Source organism: Danio rerio, chromosome 21, assembly GCF_052040795.2.
Source record: "Danio rerio strain M-AB ecotype USA chromosome 21, GRCz13ab, whole genome shotgun sequence".
In the NCBI taxonomy this organism is placed as follows: Eukaryota; Metazoa; Chordata; class Actinopteri; order Cypriniformes; family Danionidae; genus Danio; species Danio rerio.
Genome location: NC_141041.1, coordinates 48,603,695 through 48,624,843, shown reverse-complemented (window position 1 = coordinate 48,624,843; position 21,149 = coordinate 48,603,695). Strand labels below are relative to the sequence as shown.

At 37.8% G+C, this 21,149-nt stretch overlaps 1 protein-coding gene across 2 annotated transcripts in view; it reads right to left on the bottom strand.

The window, feature by feature from the left end:
* Positions 1–6,487: 6,487 nt before the first annotated feature.
* Positions 6,488–21,149, bottom strand: part of shroom1 (shroom family member 1) — a 65,677-nt gene continuing 51,015 nt past the window's right edge. The window contains exon 8 of one of the 2 annotated variants that reach the window (XM_087301871.1): positions 6,488–11,901. In XM_087301871.1, the coding sequence (XP_087157997.1) occupies positions 11,647–11,901 (255 nt within the window). In that variant the 3' untranslated portion in view covers positions 6,488–11,646. Of the gene's footprint in view, positions 11,902–15,929; positions 16,644–21,149 lie in introns of those variants that run through there. The other variant, XR_015520660.1, reaches the window with a different exon arrangement.

The window sequence follows — 21,149 nt, the reverse complement described above, 5'->3', positions numbered from 1 at the left end:
CCTCATTAATATTTATGAGACGATGCGTTCAATAAGGCTTCCTCCGGGACACTCCCACTGGGCTCCAGAAATGTTTTTTTCTCAAGACATGACCATTGTTTAAATGACAAAATATGAAACTAAATATTAATGAGTTGATTTGATTTACACTATGAAGATTTCAGTAAATAACCAGTTTTTCTATAATTAGAAAATTTGAGATTGTTACTATGGTGTAGGTCTTGATTATTAATTTTAATGAGACAATGTGACATTCTGTGTCCAGATTGGCTGTAAGACCGAGCGATTTCTTCAATGAAGGCTTGATCATAAATATTAATTAGGATGATTATGGAAATGAATATTCATAGAACGATAGTAATAGGAGTGTGTTCAATATGGCTTCTTCCAAAATAGAATAAATATTAATATATTATTGAGTATATTGATCAATTAATATATTAAATATTAATTAGAGTTGAGTTGATTTGATTTACATTTGAAAGATTTCAGTAAATGAATAGTTTTCCACAATTAGTGGAGAAATTGCAAATGTTACTATGGTGAGGGTCTTGATTTATTAATTAATCATGATTATTCATTTTAATGATGCAACGTAAAATTCTATGCCAATTGGCTGGAAGACTGAATGTTTTCCTCATTGAAGGCTTGATCATGAATATTAATTAAGTGACCTGACTGGAATATTTTGGAGCATCTGCGTTAATATTTATAAGCCAATAGTAATTGAACGAATATGGTTAACTGATTAACTGATCTAATTGAACGCTTCTTCTCAGTGGGCTACAGGAATGTCTTTACTCAACACATGAGAAGATTTTAAATAGAAATATGAATATATATATAATATATATATATATATATATATATATATATATATATATATATATATATATATATATAAGTGTGTATAATAACTGAATAAGATGTTCTGCTTTTTCCCTGTGAAACTGAATAATTATGTAATATTGTAAGTCATGGGGTATATGTTGAAATCTGTGTGTTATTTATAGGAATGTAAATCATCAAGAGAGGCCAAAATTTCCATAATTTCCAACTGTTTATGCATCAGATGCGTAATTTGTAAATCTGTGTGATAAAAGTGTTGATGTAGATGTTAAAAATGAACATCTGCACACGTTCAGTCACCATTTCTGGACAATACAGTGTTATACACTCGCTGGCCACTTTATTAGGTACACCTTACTCGTAGGTGTTGTGTGTTCAGAGATGCCCTTCTGCAGACCTCGGTTGTAACAAGTGCTTATTTGAGTTACTGTTGCCTTTCTATCAGCTGGAACCAGTCTGGCCATTCTCCTCTAGCATCAGCAAGGCATTTGCGCCCACAGAACTGCCGCTCACTGGATTTTTCCTCTTTTTCAGGCCATTCTCTGTAAACCCTAGAGATGGCTGTGCGTGAAAATGCCAGTAGATCAGCAGTTTCTGAAATACTCAGACCAGCCCATCTGGCAGCAACAACCATGCCACGTTCAAAGTCACTAAAATCCCCTTTCTTCCCCATTCTGATGCTCAGTTTGAGCTGCAGCAGATCGTCTTGATCATGTCTACATGCCTAAATGCATTGAGCTGCTGCCATGTGATTGGCTGATTAGAAATTTGCATTAATGAGCAGTTGGACAGGTGTACCTAATAAAGTGGTCGATGAGTGTATAATGAAAATATAGAAAAGCTATCAAAAATGGTGAACTGTAATAATATTTCAGTATTGTTTTACAAATAAACGCAGCCTTAACGAACACCCGTGGCTGCAGTGTATTGTGTTATGACTGAATTAAGTGTTGATGTACAGTAGATATTAAAATTAATAAATATCTGTCGTCCTTTCTGTCAAGTTTTATAATCATAAACAGCTTATTTTTTTTATTCATGCACAATAAATGTATATGTCAAATCCACTGTTTCTTGTCACAATAAACACATTGATAAATGAATTACTCTTGATCTTGTGCTTGTACTGAATTGCACTGTGTGTGTGTGTGCGATGCTGTTTGAAGAAGAACTGAATGTGTGTGTGTGTCTGGTCATGTGAGCTGTGCAGATGTGGTTAGTCTCGTGTTTGTAGGCTCACACAGAATCTGTGCTCGCTGAGAACTCAGCAGATTTACACAGATTGTTGACCCTGTCATTTTTATAAGTGTTGGTTATATTCATTCATTCATTTTCCTTCGGCGTAGTCCCTTTATTCGTAAGGGGTCACCACATTGGAATGAACCGCCAACTTCTCCAGCACGTTTTACAAAGCGGATGCCCTTCCAGCTGCAACCCAGTATTGGGAAACACCCATACACATTCATTTACACACATACACTACAGCCAATTTAGTTCATCAGTTCCCCTACAGCGCATGTGTTTGGACTGTGAGGTAAACCGGAGCACCCGGAGGAAACCCACACCAACACGGGGAGAACATGCAAACTCCACACAGAAATGCCCTCTGACCCAGTTGAGACTCGAACCAGCGATCTTCTTGTTGTGAAGCGACAGTACTAACGACTAAGTCACCGTGTCGCCCCCCCGTTGGTTATATTATTAATTAATATATAAATGTTAGGATGTTTATTCATTCATTCATTTTCTTTTAGGCTTAGTAACTTTATTAATCGCGGGTCACCACAGCGGAATGAACCGCCAACTTATCCAGCATAAGTTTTACACAGCGGTTGCCCTTCCAGCTGCAACCCATCTCTGGGAAGGGATGTTTATATGGTTTGAAAATTTATATTTTCTCTGTCTTATGGTGGATGCATTATATAAGAGGCCGTAGCTGTTTACAAAACCAGTGACTCTAATGGATCACATTTGCATTTTAAGCCTTGAATGAAAACGTATAAACTATTTTGAGTTTTATTTAAGCTACTAAAAAGATTCTGCCCGTATAAAGCTCACTCTTGTTCTGCTGATGAGTTATTTAGTTGGTTTTAGGTTGTGACACTAACCAAAACCCAACATCATCTTAACACAACATGTGACGTCCATACAGTATCAAAGTCTAGATGTTGATTTTTGGTTGGTTTTAGGTTGTGGTGTTAATTAACATCTAGCCAACATCTCAAACCAACGTCAATTTGATGTCTAATACTGATGTCAGCTGACGTTGATATTTGGTTGGCTTTAGGTTGTGGCATTAACTATCCAAAACCCAACATAATTTGAACATCAAAATATGACATCCATACAGCATCAAAGTCTTACTTCAGTGGATGTTGATATTTGGTTGCTTTTAGGTTGTGGCATTAACTAACCAAAATTCAACATCTAGCCAACATCTCAAACCAACGTCAATTTGACATCTAATACACTGACATTTCCTCATTCTAGGGATATTTTCAAATAAACAGAGCTGAAGTAGCTCCAGAAGTGACTGTTTCATATCACTGTGGTGAATGAATATTAGTCAGCAGGATGACATCAGCAGCGGAGGGTAAAATGAAGAAGCAGAGCCGAGTCTAACCCTCCTGCGCTGATGAGATCTGAAGTGAGCAGTGTTGTTGTTTTTGTCCCCCATAATGCACTGTGTTGGCTGTGGGCTGACCTCTGGCCTTAAGATGCTGCACGTGTTTCTCCAGCTGAGGTCATTAGAGGAGTAAAGACGCCTGAAGACACACATGTGCACATCATACATCACAGGCCTTTAGTCTTGTCATACAACATTTGTCCTGCTGGAGAATTCATTTGCAGAAAAACAAACTAAGAAGATGGATATTTTTGACGTGCTGTGATGGAAAAGTTCTTGACATGCATCATATTTAACCCCCTTTTTTGCATTGTTGTTCCACACAATTCCTTCAGCAGATGTTGATATTTGGTTGGTTTTAGGTTGTGAAATTAATGTACAAAAACCCAACATCATCTTAACATCATAATGGGATGTCTATAAAATGTCAAAGTCTTACTTCAGTTAACAGATTTTTAGTTGGTTTTAGGTTGTGAAATTAACTTACCAAAATTCAACGTCTAGTAAACATCTCAAACCAACGTCTATTTGAAGTCTAATACTGATGATAGCTGACGTTGATAATCGATTAGTTTTAGGTTGTGGTATTACTAACCAAAACTAAACACCTAGTCAACATCTTAGACCAACGTCAAGTTGACGTCTAATACTGATGTCAGCTGATGGTATTTGGTTGGTTTTAGGTTGTGACATCAATCAAAATCCAACATCATCTTAACATCATAATGGGACGTCTATAAAACGTCAAAGTCTTACTTTAGTAAACAGATTTATGGGTTGGTTTTAGGTTGTGGAATTAACTTACCAAAATTCAACGTCTAGTAAACATCTCAAACCAACGTCTATTTGATGTCTAATACTGACGTCAGCTGATGTTGATATTTGGTTGGTTTTAGGTTGTGAAATTAATATACAAAAACCCAACATCATAATGCGATGTCTATATAACGTTAAAGTCTTACTTTAGTAAATTGTTTTTTGGTTGGTTTTAGGTTGTGGAATTATCTTACCAAAATTCAACGTCTAGTAAACATCTCAAACCAACGTCTATTTGATGTCTAATACTGACGTCAGCTGATGTTGATATTTGGTTGGTTTTAGGTGGTGGCACTAACCAAAAAACAACGTCTACTTGGCATCTAATACTGATGTCAGCTGAAGTTGATAATCGGTTAGTTTTAGGTTGTGGCATTACTAACCAAAACTAAACACCTAGTCAACATCTCAGACCAACGACAAGTTGACGTGTAACACTGATCAGCTGAATTTGATATTTGGTTGATACTTGACTAACTTAGCAAAATTTAACATCTAGTAAACATCTCAAACCAACGTCTATTTGACATCTAATACTGATGACAGCTGACGTTGATAATTGGTTAGTTTTAGGTTGTGGCATTAACTAACCAAAACTAAACACCTAGTCAACATCTCAAACCAACGTCTATTTGACGTCTAATACTGATGTCAGCTTACGATGATATTTGGTTAGTTTTAGGTAGTGACATTAGTCAAAACCCAACATCATCTTAACATCATAATGTGACGACCATACAACATCAAAGTGACAAGTCTTCTGTAAAAAAAAAGGTTGTGACATTAATTTACCAAAATTCAACATCATCTTAACATCTCAAACCAACATCAATTTAACGTCTAATACTGATGTCAGCTGACGTTGATATTTGGTTGGTTTTGGGTTGTGGCATTAACTAACCAAAATTTAACATCTAATCAACATTTCAAACCAACGTCTATTTGATGTCTAATACTGATGTCAGCTTACGTTGATAATCGGTTGGTTTTAGGTTGTGGCATTAACTAACCAAAATTCAACGTCTAGCCAACATCTCGAATCAATGTCAATTTAATGTCTATGTGAAGAGGGGGATAGTTTGGCCAGTGACTTGTAAGAGGGCCAGATGTCTCGAGTGCTGTCGTGATAGTTTGTGTAGTGTTCCTGGAATGTGTCCACCACGAGGCGTGGCATGCCCGAGACCAACAAAGACGTAAAAAATAAACAGTTTAATAAAAGATGACCTTTCCTGAAATTGCAAATAAATGGTGGAATTTATTTACAGTCTAATACAGATGTCAGCTGAAGATGATATTTGGTTAGTTTTAGGTTGTGGTACTAACCAAAACCCAACATCATCTATTGTGACGTCTATACAACATCAAAGTGACAAGTCTTACTCCAGTAAACAAAGTATTTTTTTGGTTTTAGGTTGTGGCATTAACTAATCAAAATTCGACGTCTAGTAAACGTCTCAAACCAACGTCAATTTAACATCTAATACTGATGTCAGCTGACGTTGTTTTTTGGTTTGTTTTAGGTTGTGGCACTAGCCAAAACCAACATCATCTTAACATCATAATGCGACATCTATATAAAGTCAAAGTCTTACTTCAGTAAACAGATTTTTGGTTGGTTTTAGGTTGTGAAATTAACTTACCAAAATTCAACGTCTAGTAAACATCTCAAACCAACATCAATTTAACGTCAAATACTGTTGTTAGCTGATGTTGATTTTTGGTTGGTTTTAGGTTGTGACATTAACTAACCAACATCCAACATCTCAAACCAACGCCAATTTAATGTCTTATACTGATGTCAGCTGACGTTGATATTTGGTTGGTTTTAGGTTGTGACATTAACCAAAACCCAACATCATCTTGACATCATAATGTGACGTCTATACAACGTCAGTCTTACTTCAGCTGAAGTTGATATTTGGTTGGTTTTAGGTTGTGGCATTAACTAACCAATATTCAACATCTAGCTAACATCTAGAATACATCCTTATATTTTAAATTCGGTCATAATCATATAATAAAAATAATAAATCATATAAAATAAAAAGAAGTAAATAAATAATCACTTTCTTAGTGTATAACCGCATTTCCCTTTTCACAATCATCGGTTTAATGGCATTAAAAAAAGAAGCTTAACCTTAAATACCACCAAATTGGTTGTAATAGGAACAAACGCTAAACACGCAGTAACAAGAATCTATTTACATACTTTAATCACATTAAAACAAACATATTTATGCAAATCCACTGACAAGAACAGAAAAAACCCCAAACAAACAAACAAACAAACAAACAAACAATACAAAGAAAAGAACAAGATGGCAGCAAGACAAAAACGGCACTCAGCATTTATTTCACGGCACACAGACACAAACAACAGCTCATTCACAGAGAAGAACATCGTCCAAATCATCAGATAGACAAAGGGGAACAGGACTCGACACTTTTACAACATCAGCTATATCATAGGGAGGGATTTCTGTGTAAAAACAAGGCGACTCCAGCGAATAAGAACAGAGAAAAGACTTCAAAAACAGCGAATATTCATGTAGAAATGTTGATGAAATTGTGAAGTATTTGGTGGCTGAGTGTTAGACTTATTAACACACTGAAATTCTAATTGAATTGGGTTGAGTTTGACACCCAGTAGGCACACACCATCACAAGACATTAATATTAGATTGTTTTAATATTAATATTAGATTAATATTAGATGTTAGATTTAGGTCATAATGTCGAGTGACCAAAATTCAATGTCTAAGGACAACGTTATTTTGATGTCTAAAAGCGACATCAAATGATGTTGATATTTGGTTGATTTTAGGAATAAGAGATTACAAAATATATATAAAAATAAAAAGTAAGAAAAAGCATAGAAACTTGCTATATCAAAGTAATATAATTGGACAGAAATGATGATGTTCGTGAAATAAATACGCCAGAACTTTCCTTAAGGCTATAGTTTGGGATTTTCGAAAACATTTAAATGGGAGTTACGTTTTTTTTTTTTTTTAATTCCCAGGTTCTGCTGGTTGCATTTGCCAAATTTTCATCGCCGATCCTAAGCCAATTGTAATCATTTGTTTTGGTTCAATTTGGAATTTCACCAACCTTTGCAGCGCCCGGGAGACCAGAGTGAGTGCTACGACTTGGTTACGTTTAATGAAGAAGCTAATGCGTTTTATATAGAAATTTGAGTTGCTACCCAGCTCACAAATTCCTGTTAATTAGCAAAAATGTTTTGCTGAATGTTCTTTAATGAACGTGTATCCTTTTATTGGTTACGCAAACATTAAATACGGCAGAACTGTCCTTAAGGTTTGGGTTTTTGAAATCATTCGAATGCGAGTTATGTTGATTAGCAAAAATGCTAATGAAAATTTATATACAAATTCGAGTTGATACCTAGCAAACAAATTCCAGTTAACAAGCAGAAATGTTTTTCCGAATGTTCGCTAATTAACGTATTTCCTTTTCCTGGTTACGCAAACATTAAATACGGCAGAACTTTCCTTAGAGTTTGGGTAATCGAAAACAATCAAATACGAGTTATGTTGAACGAAGATGCTTATCCGAATTATGTACAAATCTGAGTTGCTACCCAGCTAGCAAATTCCCATTAACTAACGAAATTTTTTTTCAAATGTTCTTTGATGGACGCATTTTCTTTTTTCTTGGATACGCAAACATTACATACATCAGAACTTTGCTTAAGGTTTGGGTTTTTGAAAACATTCGAATGCGAGTTATGTTGATTAGCAAAAATGCTAATTGAATTTATATATAAATTCGATGTGATACCTGGCTAATAAAATTCCAGTTAATAAGCAGAAATGTTTTTCCGAATGTTCTCTAATGAACATTTTCTTTTTCTTGGCTACACAAAAACAAAAGCAAAACTTTTCTTAAGGTTTGGGTTTTCAAAATCATTCGAATGCGAGTTATGTTGATTAGCAAAAAAGCTAATGCGATTTACGTATATACAAATTTGAGATGCTACCCAGCTAACAAACTACCGTTAACTAGTGGAAATGTTTTTCAAATGTTCTTTAATGAACGTATTTTATTTTTCTTGGTTACGCAAACAAAGGCAGAACTTTCCTTAAGGTTTGGGTTTTCGAAAACATTCAAATGTGAGTTATGTTAAACGAAGATGCTAATCCGAACATAAAATTCTGTTTATATCTCACAGTTTATATTGAGGGAATTTACGTAATTTTCTCTTTTCTATGAAAAACGTGACTGTTTTTTGAACTACACTGTAAGAAATGCTGGGTTCCACTCAATTCCTTCATTTTTCCACCACAAATTAATTTAACTGTTTAAACAAATTTAGGTGGATTAAACATAAACTCAAGAATAGTGTTGATTCAGCTTATTTTAAATAAGTAGCTTAAACAAGCAGCGAAACGTATTTTTGGAGTGTAAAAGTGACTAAAAAGTGCTTCTATATAAAAAAATGCAAGTGTTAAAAACTGCTCACCACCAAACACTCTTCAAATCTGAAAACAGCTCTTCTGAAGTACTCAAATACATTCAACATGATGAAATCAACAGGACGAAAAGGCACAAACGAAAAAGTTCCAGCGTCAACACAATCACGAAACCCTGAAATCGAAAGGAATAAACATCATCCATGTGTATTGTTCCTATGGAGTATGTGCAGTTCATCTTCAAAGTGCTTATTTCCACTGCTTTGTGTTGTTTTTGGTGGTGATTTCAGCGTGAGCTTTGATGCACACTGGATAGGGCGCATTTCTATGTCAACTTTCTTACATATTAAAGCTTTCCATGGTCATGAAAGTCAGCTTTATACAACCGCAGAGCACAAATATCGGTATCGCTTTATTTTGATGATCCTTTTAACACATTTAGCTGTTTTAAGTTACATTGCAACTACTGCAAAAAATGCTTGTTTTTGTATTATTTCTAGTCCAAATATCTACAATTTCTTACATCAAGAAGCATTTTTAGACAGGCAAAAAAATTGTCCTATTTTTAGAAATAATATGCCAAAATTAGGAGAGTTTTTCCTTAAAACAAGCAAAATAATCCAAGTCAGGCTCATTATTGATGCGTACCCCTATATACATTTCTAGAGAGTGAAAAATAGGGGTGTCAAAATTAATTGTTTCTTTGGTGCACCCCGATGCAGACGCGGACAATTCTGTATTGGTTCAGTAATAATCATAACCGGTTATTATGTACTGACGTCATTTATCTCCTAGGCGCTCTGTCGCTCAGGGCCGGTCCGTGGCATAGGCACCATAGGCAAATGCTAAGGGTGCTGTATATCCAGGGGGCGCCAGAAATGAGCGCAGTTCAGTTGGTTTTGTTTTTGATTTTCCTGACACACATTCAGTGATAGACGGCAATAACTCAAATACCTCTTACCCTAAAAAGATCTAAAGTGAGTTTCCTACAAAAAGACAAAGCTGGTTAGGTTTCACAGCTGTCTTTCTTTTTTTTTTGCACGACATTACGAGCACTGCTCCGTTTAAGCCCTCGCAATATGTGTTTAGCCGGTAGGAGCTGAGAGGAGCTCTCAGTAAGGGACCGTCGGAAAAGTGCTTCTTTTTTTCGTTTTTTTTTTTCTGCTCCACTCAGCGCGAGCTCTCCCTGTTGCGAGGGCTTAAGTGTGTGTGTGTGTGTGTGTTTGTTTGTTTGGTGCTGTCTATGTTTGTGTATGTGTTTGAATGAGAGACAGTGTGGTGCTGTGTGTCTGTGTGTTTATACAGACAGCTTGTTATATCCCCCCTAAAATATAACACTGTATATGGAAAGCATCGTCAATGCACCGTGATATCGAATTGAACCGGATCGAAGGCATGATAATCGTAACCGAACCATGAGACCAGTATAGGTTCACAGCTCTAGTGACAAATATGTCCCAGGTGCTGTTTTTTGCAGGTTTTGCTTTCTCAAATCCACCAGATTGTTGTTGTTCTTGCATAAATCCACCAGAGGCCGCTGTCGACCGACTGATATCCCCAAACCCCCACTTCCCTAAACCCAACCAATAGTGTTTTCAAAAGCACTGATTGACCCGCCCACCCACATCTCTAAACCTGACCGATTGTGTTTTCAACAGCATTCCAGAAAAAAAAAAAAAAAACGCCCTCGTCTGATTTTTACCACGTTTTTTAGATTTTACCACATTCTCACCCTGTTATTTGTTTATTTTATGTTTTGCCTTTTGTTTTTGTCTTACCTGCTCTCTGGAACCGTTCTTCGCCAGACTTGATCCCTGCCATCACGGTGAACTCCTCTCTGCATCTAAAGTCCACCGACGCACATAGCTAGCTACTAAGCAGAAAAGCCGTCCATACAGCGGTAAGTGGTCAGTTGGCAGCACGAGAGGAAACAAAAGCTGTCGGCTACATCATACCACGCCATAGCGTTCGCTTTAAAGATGAAATGCAGCTATACATAGCTCTGGCAACATAATTCACGCTCTCCAGAAATGTATCTCGGGGTGCATTTTCAGAATGATCCTGTGCTCAAATAATCTGCCAATGTGGCAAGTAAAGTTGTCTTATTTCAAAGTGTATTCAAGAGTAGATTCATAACTCTAATTGGCAGGTTATTTTGCTCGTTTTTAGGAGAAACTCACCTATTATTTCTGAAAACAAGACAATAATTTAAACTTTTCTAGAAATTGCTTCTTGATTTAAGAGTTTGCAGATATTCAGACTAGAATGAGACAAAAGCTCTGAATAAGAAATAAATAAGAGTATTAGTGGACTGTGAGGTTAGAGTTTCTTAAACAGGGTTTCTGCAGGTTTCAAGTCAAACTTAAGACTTCTTAAGACCATTTTAAGACCAATCTGAGTGAAATTTAAGACTTTTACAGGGCTAAATGCTAAGGATTTTTTCTAATGGTCCGGTTACTTCTGTAAACATTTTTGGTATTAATGGAAGATCACGTAAAGCAGTGGTCTCAAACTCAATTCCTGGAGTGCCACAGCTCTGCATAGTTTAGCTCCAACCAGCTCACATCTGCTTAATAGTCTCTAGTGGTCTTGAACACCTTGATTAGTCGGATCAGCTGTGTTTGATTAGGGTTGAAGCAAAGCTGTGCAGAGCTGCGGCCCTCCAGGAACCCAGTTTGAGACCTATGATGTAAAAGGATGTGCTGCTTTAGTTTTCTTTCCCTGATTAGGGAATTTAATTTGGAGAATTTGCTGTAAAAACAGCTGCTGTGAAATGTCTCTTTTTGCAATAAAAAAAACGTGAATATAAACAAAAAAGTTTTAAGATTGATTATTGGATGTCCAAATGTGGGACCATCAAAATAAAATAACACCCAAATATGAAGGCGGAGTGAAGTCTGTTTATCTCGGGCACCTTCATCCTCACAGAGGTAAACTGCAGAGTAAAGCCTCCAGCTGCTCTTCTCCCAGACGCTGCTTCTCGTCCAGGTCTTTGAGTCGGATGAGGAGCGAGGCTTTGGTCTGGATGAAGCGCCGGTACTCCTGCATCTGTGTGTCCGTCAGCTGTTTGCAGAGGATGCCGGACACCAGGCGCTCCCGCCGGTCGAGGTTATCCTTCAAGTCTTTGGCGTCGTCCCGCTGTTTGCACAGGAGACGGTAGCGGCTGTCCAGAGATTGCTGCGGATGCAAGTAAACAGGGATGATATTGATATCTCAGTTATTCATTCTCAAGCTGATAATGGACTTTTCTTAGTTTAATTAATTCAATTAATTAATTTAATTAATGTAATCTTACTGACTAACATTCATTCATTCATTTTCCTTTAGCTTAGTTGCTTATTGATTAGGTGTCGCCACAGCGGAATGAACCACCAACTGTTCCAGCATATGTTTTACGCAGCGAATGCCTTTCCTGCCTAGTTACCCTAATTAACCTAGTTTAACTCTGCGGACCCGCTAACGTCATCGAATTTCACATTAAGAATTAAAGGGCTAGCGTTGCACCAGACCCCCGTAAGTGGTTTCGATTGAAAATGTAGAATCTATATTAATGCACATATGCATCACTTTGGTTTTTATTCTACTGTACAAAAGTTATTTACACTTAAATACACAGTATTTTGGATACCCGAGCTGAACATTGGTTTATTTTCATATTTTTCATATGACATATGTACAAGTTATAGCTCAAATGAAAGCTCTTGCCGGTGCTCATACGGTTCTAGCATTCTTTTTACTGAATTATATTCACATATCAAACATTTGTCGAATGAATCGCTGTGTTTCCATGGCGCAGAAGTGAAAACAAAACATTTATGATCAATAAGCAGCCCCAGATAGCACAGACAGCTGTCATCTCTTACCTTATGCTGTGTGCTTCAGGGCCATTCTCCTCTGTTTTTGAGGTGATGTGCATAAGTAATCCTTTTATATGTCTGACGTGCTCCAAACACAGTGAATTATGTTTGATCAAACAAAAGAACAGTGAAATATGAAAGCAATGATCGCTCCCTGTGGCTTGTACAGCACCTCTCATCAGTTGGAATACAATAACTTTAGCATAGATTATGATGGAGACCTTTTTCTTTTTTCCTATGATTACAGACATGTGCAGGAACCACCAAAATTAATTACAGCACCCTAAACCACACAAAACCTAAAAGGTACACTTTCAAATTAGAATGAAATTGAATTTAACTGGTCCAGCCTTTAAATGTAACTTTAAGCTGTATAGAAGTGTCTTGAAGAATATCTAGTCTAATATTATTTACACAGTCATCATGGCAAAGATATAATAAATCAGTTATTAGAGATGAGTTAATAAACTATTATGTGTTGAAGAAATCTCTATGTTAAACAGAAATTGGGGAAAAAAATAAACAGAGGGGCGAATAATTTAGGGGGGCTAATAATTCTGTCTTCAACTGTATATATGTCATCACCAAATATAAATCAAAGAGGTAAGACTTTCTCAGAGCCTCATTTCAATTAAGCTTTGTAAAAATCTATCTATTGAATTAATCGATCAATTAAAAAAGCTTTATATTATAGGTTTAAATTACAGAAAGAAATAACAGATGCAGGGAGATCAAGCAGATCAATGTTGACCTTTCTTTCGAGGTGTCAGTGCAGAAATGAACAAAACAACAGGCCTAATACACAATATTATAGGATTAACATATGGAAAAATAGTCAATTTTCAATTTTCCTAATGGATAAACAGCACTTGGTAATATTTCAGCATGCTTTCACTTACGTATTAGAAAGTTTTGGTGCGGATCTGATTGCGAGATTCACATATGCCAAATGAAGCGCGCTAACTGGGCAAACGAGAAACAAACGTCTAGGTGTGAAAGCATCCTAAGACCGCATTTGCACGCACTTGACAAACAGTCGCAGGCAAATCAAACTCTAGTGACAAGGCAGCACTTGCCCAACTGGGCCTGTTATCATCCTGTGTACTGTCCTGAACATCTCACACGCTGGCACCGGTGCCTATTGTCGAGCCCTTAAGTGAAGGGAGAGTAGGTGATGACAGAACTTTTGGGTGTATTCCAATAACGAGAGCAAAACTAAGACCTGTTTTCATTTTTAATGACAAAATCGTACATATTGTGCCTTTAAACATCTCTGATTGGCCACTGCAAGGCTGTCCAAACCTGTTCCTGGAGAGTAAATCCTGCTGAGTTTATCTTTTACTCTTGTAAACCACACCTAAACCAGCTCATCCAGCTCTTCAGACGCTCTAATTTCTCAAGTTTTTGCATTCACGTTGCTAAAAATGCTTCTTACTCACAGTTTTTGTCCTGTTTTCAGTCCAAAAATATAAAAATCCTTTAATCAAGAAGCATTTTATAGACAAGCAAAAAATACGGTCTTGTTTTCAGACATAATACGTCAAAATTAAGTGATTATCTCCTTAAAACCAATCAAAATGGCCTGCTAATTGCAAAATATCAATAATTTAATGATCAATATTTGTTTACAAACATTATTTTGCTCCACGTGATAGATTTAAGGTGGCACGGTGGCTCAGTGGTTAGCACTCACAACAAGAAGGTCGCTGGTTCGAGTCCCAGTTGGCATTTCTGAGTTTGCATGTTCTCTACATGTTGGCGTGGGTTTCCTCCTGGTGCTCCGATTTCCCCCACAATCCAAACACATGCGGTAAAGGGTGAACTGAATAAACTAAATCGGCCGTACTGTTTGAGTGTGAATGAGTTTGTTTGGGTGTTTTCCAGTGCTGGGTTGCAGCTGGAAGGGCATCTGCTGAGTAAAACATATGCTGGAATAGTTGGCGGTTCATTCTGCTGTGGTGACCTCTGAAATTAAGCCGAGGGAAAATGAATGACTAATAGATTTTAAGTGCATGCACTGATGAGTTAAAGCATCATAACAGAGCACACATGAGTGTCGCTGCTGACCTCTGGAGGAGGAAAAGAACATGATCATGGCCACTAGATGGCCTCAAAACTGTAACTGCAACAAACGAATTGGAACATTAAAGGCCAAAAACAAATTCAAGTCAGTTTATTTTATGCTTTCAGGTACATTTAAAGCACTCAAATAAATGGAGGTGACATTATGACTATTCAGATTTTGATCTGTCAGTGCTTTTATTGTTCATCAGCTGGAAATAAAGAATAATAAAAAAACAAACAAACATTGATACTGATTTCTAACTATGAATAATTTATTACAACTGTAATGTTGGATGCTAAAAATAAATATTATATGTATGTAAAAATAAATATATATGTATGTATGTATGCATGCATGCATGTATGTATGTATAGTTGAAGTCAGAATTATTAGCCCCCCTAAATTATTCACCCCCCGTTTATTTTTTTCCTCAATTTCTGTTTAACAAAGAGCAGATTTTTAAAACACATTTCTAATCATAATAGTTTTAATAACTCATTTCTAATAACTGATTTATTTTATCTTTGTCATTTTGACAGCACATAATATTTGACTTGATATTTTTCAAGACACTTCTATACAGCTTAAAGTGACATTTAAAGTCAATGTCAATGTCAATTTTATTTATATAGCACTATTAAACACAACCAAAGGTTGACCAATGTGCTGAACAATAAATCACAAAGAACAAGTATAAAATTATAGCTAAAACAAACAATTCTGACAAATAGTTAATATAGCTAAAAACAAACAATTCTCACTAATAAAATGCCAAATCAAAAAGGTAAGATTTCAACCTAGACTTAAAAACAGACAGCGATGAAATAGACATAATACAGGCTAAACTAGGTTAATTAGGTTAACTAGGCAGGGTTCTGTGTAATGATGGTTTGTTCTGTAGACTATAAAAAAAGGCTAATAATTTTGTCTCTAAAATGGTGTTTAAAAAATTAAAAACTGCTTTTCTTCTAGCCAAAATAAAACAAATAAGACTTTCTCCAGAAGAAACAATATTATAGCAATTTTGGCGAATCTTTCTTAAGTACTAAATATTGTGAAATTCGACCTTTTAAACATCTTTTGTTTATTATAATATATTTTAATATGTAATTTATTCCAGATGTTATATTATTCTAGCCTTAGAAATAACTGGAAATAATTATTTATTCATTCATTTTCTTGTGGGCTTAGTCCCTTTATCAATCCAGGGTCGCCACAGCGGAATGAACCGCTAACTTATCCAGCACGTTTTTATCCAGTGGATGCCCTCCCAGCTGCAACCCAGACTGTAGTCTGTAATGCGGATCGAGTGCTTTTATAAGATGACAGAAGCCCACATCTCCAATCACCGAAAACGGCTGCAAATCTTTAGCAGTAAACACCCGCACTGCCTTTGTTATTTTATGTGTCTCTCGGAACCAGTTGGGTATGTTTGCTTGAAAGATTCAGCGAGGGATTGTTGCTATTTGGAGGACTTTATTACCTTCTCTGCAATCCTGCCTACAGACAGTGATATTGCTGGGTGATGGCGCTGCAGATGTGCAGTCATGGTTATACGTGTAAAACAATGCTTGCACAGTTATTTTTTGTTTAACCGAAATGTCCTCACACCGCAGATTTGAAAGACGCCGGCGCTTTCTCGTACTGTTGCCTCACTTCGCCGGCACTTCCTTGTGCTGTTGCCTCAGCCTCACTTCACCACCGCTCGCCATGTTAAAGTGTTGAATGATGGTTAAGCGCCCCCTAACTTTAGAGCACAGTGATTGGATATTTACTCACGGGGAGGAGTTTCCTCATCTCAGATCATGGATTTAGAGGCACACACAATCAATTCGGGGAGATATAAAACGCACATAAATTATTTAAACGCAAAACCGAGAAAACCGCAATTCACAAGCGCGTATTGAACCATGGAGCTCGTACCGAACAGTTCAATATTATATTGAGAACCGTGGCATACCTAGTTCACACCATCAACACAACAAACACAGCATTCACTGTCAGGCCCCGTTTACACTAGTGCGTTTTAGTTTTAAAACGGCGTTTTAGAATGAAAACGATCCGCGTCCACACTCGCGTTTCACCCAGCGTTTCTGAACTGCTCTCCGTCCACACCAAAACGCTGAAAACGCACATCACGTGACCACACACACACTCTCAGGCAAGCGCTGTAGCCAATCTACCCAGATGAGAGCTCTGCTAGTCGGACTTCTCATCAAGCATCTCCCGCTGGATCTAACCTCACTATATTTATTAAACGGGATATTTCTTTCATCTTGTTGTCTTTATTTAACGACATATTCATTGGACATTGGAATCTATTACTTGTTCTCAGGTAACGTGTTTTGGCTAAGCGCAAAGATAAGTTAATGATTAATGTAAGCACGTACATTCTGTACATTGACTGATCGCTTGCCTTTATTTCCTATAATGTATAAACTTATTGTATGTTATACTTTTATAATGGCCATTATCGATTATTAAAACTGATATTCAGCAAAGAGAGGGTGTGTTTCGTATTTTCACTGAAATTGAAAGGAGGCAGTTGTTATAGGCTCCGTTTTGTTATAAATATGCACACAGTGAAGATGACGCTCATATATACAGCACGGCGCCTCAACATTTTTGCTGTCTGTTTAGTTGTTAATATTAAAATGAAAATAGGCAGTTCCTTATATCATGTTTTCATTTTATTGTTGAGAAAGTGAAACAACGTAGCTGTCATGTATGTTAAGTGCTAATATAGTGAAGTGCAGTAGGGGGAGTTACTGAGTTACTAGAGCAGTTGTTGTAATAATCAGAAGAAGAGTAAAGTTAGTTGAAGAAACATATAACATGTGTGAGTCTCTTTATCTTCACATGACATGGTGTCAGAAGCTGTTAAATTAGAACAGCGTGAACCTTGCCTTAACAAATAGAAAAAAATGGCAAAGTTTAACCCCCCGGAGCGATTTCCTTTCGAAAAACCATCGGAATGGCCAGAATGGAAGCAGCGGTTTTGCCGTTTCAGAACCGCAACAAAACTAAACAAAGATGATGGTCCCGTTCAGGTCAGTTCTCTTGTCTACGCTATGGGAAGCGAGGCGGAAAAAATACTGGCTTCTTTCAGTTTTGAAAGTGAGGAGGATAGAGACAAATTTGATGTAGTACTAGCCAAGTTTGAGGAGTATTTTATCCCAAAAAGGAATATTATACATGAGCGGGCATGTTTTTATCAGAGAAACCAACAAGTGGGGGAGAAAGCGGAGACGTATATTCGCTCGCTTTATGAACTTGCCGCAAATTGTGAGTTCGGTGACAGAAGAGATGAGCACATTCGCGACCGATTAGTAGTAGGGATTAGAGACAAAAGTCTTTCCCAGAAGTTACAACTGATGTCTACGCTGACGCTAACAGAGGCAATACAACATGTAAGACAGTCTGAAGACATCGCAATGCAAGTGGATCTACAATCGCGTGAAATGCGGAGTGAGCTTATTCAACAAGTCACATACGGAATACCCAGAGGGAGGGGGAGACACACTCACACACACAGAGCGAGAGGTGCAGCAGCACAGAGCAGCACAGACAGCTACAGAAACACACGGAGCTGCAGTAGATGTGGTAAGAGACCACATATAAAAGACGAAATTTGCCCTGCAACAAAAAGTACATGCAACAAATGTAACAAAAAAGGACACTGGCAGAGGGTGTGTAAAACAAAAGCAGTAAGAGAAATAACTGAAGAAATGGAGAGCTCGTTGTTTCTGGGGGCTGTTAATGAAGACACAAACGAGGAAAATTGGACAGTTGAAATAAAAATCGGTCAGACATCACTAAAATTCAAAATAGACACAGGAGCTGATGCATGCGTGATAAGTGAGGAAACATTTAAGCAGCTGGTGCCACAGAAAGAACTGTTTCCAGCAGAAACATCACTCAGCACGCCAGGAGGCAAACTTAAATGTTTGGGTCAATTTCTTCCAAAGATGTCATACAAAGGTAAATGTTATCACTATCCTGTGTATGTAATTCCAGGAAAGGATGCACATAATCTGCTCAGTAGAATGGCAGCCACAGAGATGGGTCTGGTAAAGCGAATAAATGAAATAAAAGGTGTGTTTCAGCAGGGAGGAAAGCTAAAAACTGAACCAGTGAAAATTGTTCTGAAAGAGGGAGCTGAACCTTATGCAGTGCATGTATCACGCCGTGTACCAATTCCTCTTCTGCCCAAGGTGAAGGCGGAACTGTGTCGTATGGAACAAGAGGGCATTATTGAAAAAGTGACAGAACCAACTGAGTGGTGTGCAGCCATGGTTCCTGTACTAAAGCCTAATGGTGATGTTCGTGTTTGCGTTGATCTGAGGAAACTAAATAATGCAGTGAAGAGGGAGAAATTTATTCTTCCCACAACAGAGGAAGTTATCTCTAAACTCTCAGGTGCCAAGATATTTAGCTCACTGGATGCAGCTAGTGGATTTTACCAGATTCCCCTTGAGGAAAAGAGCAGCAGGCTGACTACGTTCATCACTCCCTTTGACAGGTATGCATTTAAAAGGCTTCCGTTCGGTATTACAAGCGCACCGGAGATTTTTCAAAGAAAAATGACAGAGACACTACACGGACTGGACGGAGTGGCAATTTATATGGATGATGTTCTTGTTTTTGGAAAAACAGAAAAAGAACATGACGAACGACTGGACAAAGTACTCAAAGTCATTGAGGTGGCTGGATTAAAGTTGAACAAACAAAAATGTAAGTTCAAACAAAATCAAATTCGTTTTTTGGGTCACATCATCGATGCAGAGGGGGTAAGGCCAGACCCGGCGAAAGTTGACAGCATTAATAACTTTCCGGTACCCCAGAATGTACAAGAGCTTAAACGGTTCCTAGGAATGGTGAACTATTTGGGGAAGTATATTCCTAATCTAGCCACGATCGGTCAACCCATGTATGACCTTTTGAGAACCAAAGTAATGTGGAATTGGGGTCCAAGTCAAGAGATCGCTTTTCAAAAGGTAAAGGATGCTCTGATGGGTGCTCCAGTCCTCACAGTTTTTGATGCCTACAAACCCACAACAGTTTCTGCAGATGCAAGCAGCTATGGAGTAGGGGGCGTCTTGCTTCAAGAGGATAATGGCGAGTGGAGACCAGTGGCGTATTGCTCAAGACGTTTAAGTGATGCTGAGTCAAAATACGCACAAATAGAAAAGGAGTGTTTAGCAGGGGTCTGGGCCTGCGAACGGTTCGAAAAATATCTTTATGGGCTAGATAGCTTCAGATTAATCACAGACCACAAACCCCTAGTTCCACTTATCAACAATAAAGATCTTGATAATGTTCCACTCAGGTGCCAGAGACTCTTAATGAGATTGATGAGATACAGCTGCTATGCAGAGTACGCACCAGGAAAGACACTGGCCATAGCTGATGCACTGTCAAGGGGTCCAAATGATACCACTGAAAGCACAGACAGTCATTTGGAGGTAACTGCGTATGTTGCATCTGTCATCAACAATGTCCCTGCCACACCACAAAAAATGGACATTATCAGAGTGAAAACTGAAGAAGACAGTCAGTTACAGTCGGTCCTATGGTTTATCAGGAATGGTTGGCCAGAGTATGTTGCAAATACACCTGAAGCAGTTCAAGAATACTTTAAGGTGAGAGGAGAACTGTCTGAAATCAAAGGGATAGTGGTGAGAGGCAACCGTATAGTTATCCCCACCTGTATGAGGAAAGAAATCCTGGATAGAATCCATGACGGTCATCAGGGTTTACACAGATGTCGCGAAAGAGCAAACCAGGCAGTTTGGTGGCCTAACATATCCCAAGATATCAAGCAGCAAGTGCAAGATTGCTTATACTGCATCAAAACAAGATCGGCACAACGGAAGGAACCATTAATTCCAAGCGAACTACCCTGTAGACCCTGGGAGAAAATAGGTGTAGATTTGTGTGAACACAACAAATCCCAGTACTTAGTCATATCAGACTATTATTCCAGATATATAGAGATCTTGTCACTTCCTGCCCCTTCCACGACTCAAGTGATCGAAAAACTCAAAGCCACATTCGCTCGTTTTGGGATCGCAAGTGAGCTAAGAAGTGATAATGGCCCACAGTTCTCAAGTAAAGAATTCAAAGACTTCAGTTCTGAATATGACTTTGTCCATATTACTTCCAGCCCACACTTCCCACAAAGCAATGGTCATGCAGAGAGAGCTGTGCAGGTAGCTAAGAACATTTTGAGACAGCAAAACCCTCTGCTGGCTCTCATGTCATACAGGGCAACTCCATCTGCATCCACAGGGTACAGCCCAGCAGAACTCTTAATGGGAAGAAAGATAAGGACAACAATCCCAACACTGGAAGAGAATTTAAAACCTGCCTGGCCTGAAGATGGAAAAGTCAGAAGTGCTGATGCCCTAGCAAAAGGTAAACAAGCATTCTTCTATAATCGTCGAAATGGAGTGAGAAACTTGCCCTCATTAAGACAAGGAGATACAGTCCGTGTCAGAGTC